Genomic DNA, 2,063 nt, shown 5'->3' with positions numbered 1-2,063 from the left:
GAACCACTGGGCCTGGAGCAAGTCGGCGGCGTCGTATTTATAGAGAGGAGCCGCGCGGTGATTGGTGCGCTGCAAAGCCCGCCCTGCCGCACGGCGCAGAGCTCCCTTCTCCCCGCTCATTTTGTGTTTCTTAAGAGGCGAAAAAGCGCGTTTTTTCTACAATTTCCGCCACCGATTCGCCCCAAGTCACAGCGGCGCGGAGGGCAAAGGCTGCTGCTGCCACGGGCAGAGTTTCTCTCCGGAGAGGCGAAGGGTGAGTTAAAAAAGAGCCGATAAACCCCGAGTCCTGGACCTGGGCAGACCTCGGGAGACAGAAACTTTTGTTTTTCCTTCTAAATAAAATCCGCACCGTGGGAAGCTGCACCCCCAGAGCAATGAATTATTGTTCTTTAAAGGGTCTTCTCTTAATCTGAGCCGAAACCCAAGAGCTGGGGTCGTTATTTTCATCGCAAATTGATTTCAAAGAGGAGGAAGTAACACAGGCTCATACAGAGCACTGAATATGGATTAGAAATTAGCTCCTTTGTCCCCAGCCCTTTGACCCATTAAAAATAATAAAAATCAATTAAATGAGTGCCTTATGCTGCTAGGTGAGGAGCAGCCTGACATCCTCTGAAGGACTTCTCTTGCCCCGGGAGGAGATGACCTCAGAGCACTGCACTGCACTGCTTGTGCACCCGGATACAGGGATCCATTCCCGCTGCTGTGCCACAGAGGCACTGAGCACCTCAGCCCAGGGGCTGACATGGGGATAGATCTCACTGATCACTGCGGTCAGTACTCGAAATTCCATCCCTCAGATGTGTTTTTATTTTGGTCTGGTTTGGTGGACATCTGAGTCAGCATGACCGAGACAGACATTGCTGCAGGTGGTTTCCCGTTCCCCTGTGTTGTTATTAGGGCTCTCCCTGCAGAGTGCACCCTGCATACCCTACGGTTACCATGCAGAGCCCAACTCCCACCGTGGAAGCAGCGTCAGAAGCATCTGCAGCTCAGCAGGCCCTGTTACTCTGCCAGCAGGAGGGGGAGAGCTTCTGGCAGACATCATCGAGGCCACGAAATAATTGCATTTAATTTCTCATATCAAGAAGTGCTCATTCCAATTCTCTGTACTGGTTGGTTTTTTTTTCCCCATATCAGAAAGTGCTCATTCTATTTCTCTGCGCTGTTTCCATTGCTGTCTGCAACCCCTGTTTTTCCCACAGCCACCTGTAACCATTTGTGGCACTACAATGTAACATCATTTTGCTTCCTGTAATTTCTTGTTTTATTAAAATATGCTCTCTGAGCTATGAATGGTGATGTCTGTTTCTGTCTCAACATCTCTATTACAACGTTAATTGCTGTGGATAAGGTGCAGCCAAAGCTGGCAGCATTTCTCCTTAGCTCAACAGCTCTCATCCAGGTGTAATGCAGCAGAGGCACAGCTTGGACAAAACCATGACAAAACTGCATTTAAAAATTAACTTGGAGTGCCCAGGGGAGGAATGACTGAGCCTGTAGGCACTGCTGGGGCAGGCCAGCTCCCTAGAGGGACCAGCGAGCTCTCAGCTTGACACTGACTGGAAGAACCTTGCTGACGTTCTTGCAGCAATATTCAACTTTTTGCCTCTCACCTCTAACAAACGGATTCCTTTAACGCAAAATCTAACATTGTGGTCTTTTAGCACATTCAGCTTTTAGTAATTACTTTATCACATCTAGTGTTTACCCTAACATGCTATCTTTATGCCAACACCTGACTTTTAACAGCAAAGCAAACACAGATGTTTTTGGGATCTGCAGCTCCTTTCTGAGGAAGTGGGTGGCTCTGAAAAGAGCCTTTGGGTTCCTTGGAGATGGGATCACTCCTCAACTTTCACTTGGCCTTAGCCTTGTGGCTGTCGGTCTTCTTGGGCAGCAGCACAGCCTGGATGTTGGGCAGCACCCCGCCCTGTGCGATGGTGACCTTGCCCAGCAGCTTGTTGAGCTCCTCGTCGTTGCGGATGGCCAGCTGCAGGTGGCGGGGGATGATGCGCGTCTTCTTGTTGTCGCGGGCCGCGTTGCCCGCCAGCTCCAGGATC

General features: G+C 50.2%; 2 protein-coding genes and 1 long non-coding RNA gene across 3 annotated transcripts in view; 1 reads left to right on the top strand and 2 right to left on the bottom strand.

Moving 5' to 3' along the window:
• The window catches only part of LOC104910710 (histone H2A-IV), a 77,432-nt gene that overhangs the window by 74,886 nt on the left and 483 nt on the right, over positions 1-2,063 (bottom strand). The gene's annotated exons all lie outside the window — the stretch shown is intronic.
• Positions 27-1,296, top strand: LOC116216798. The gene is made up of 2 exons (XR_004160277.1): positions 27-253; positions 591-1,296. It is a non-coding gene; the product is annotated as an uncharacterized LOC116216798 (long non-coding RNA).
• LOC100544848 (histone H2A-IV-like) lies at positions 1,698-2,062 on the bottom strand (the record flags this gene model as incomplete). The annotated part of the gene is made up of 1 exon (XM_003202217.4): positions 1,698-2,062. A coding segment is annotated over one exon (204 nt), but the record flags the coding sequence as incomplete, so codon positions are not given.

Source organism: Meleagris gallopavo, chromosome 1 (genome assembly GCF_000146605.3).
Source record: "Meleagris gallopavo isolate NT-WF06-2002-E0010 breed Aviagen turkey brand Nicholas breeding stock chromosome 1, Turkey_5.1, whole genome shotgun sequence".
Lineage (NCBI taxonomy): Eukaryota > Metazoa > Chordata > Aves > Galliformes > Phasianidae > Meleagris > Meleagris gallopavo.
Note: the sequence above shows the minus strand (reverse complement) of the source record. Positions and strands in the feature narration are given on the sequence as shown.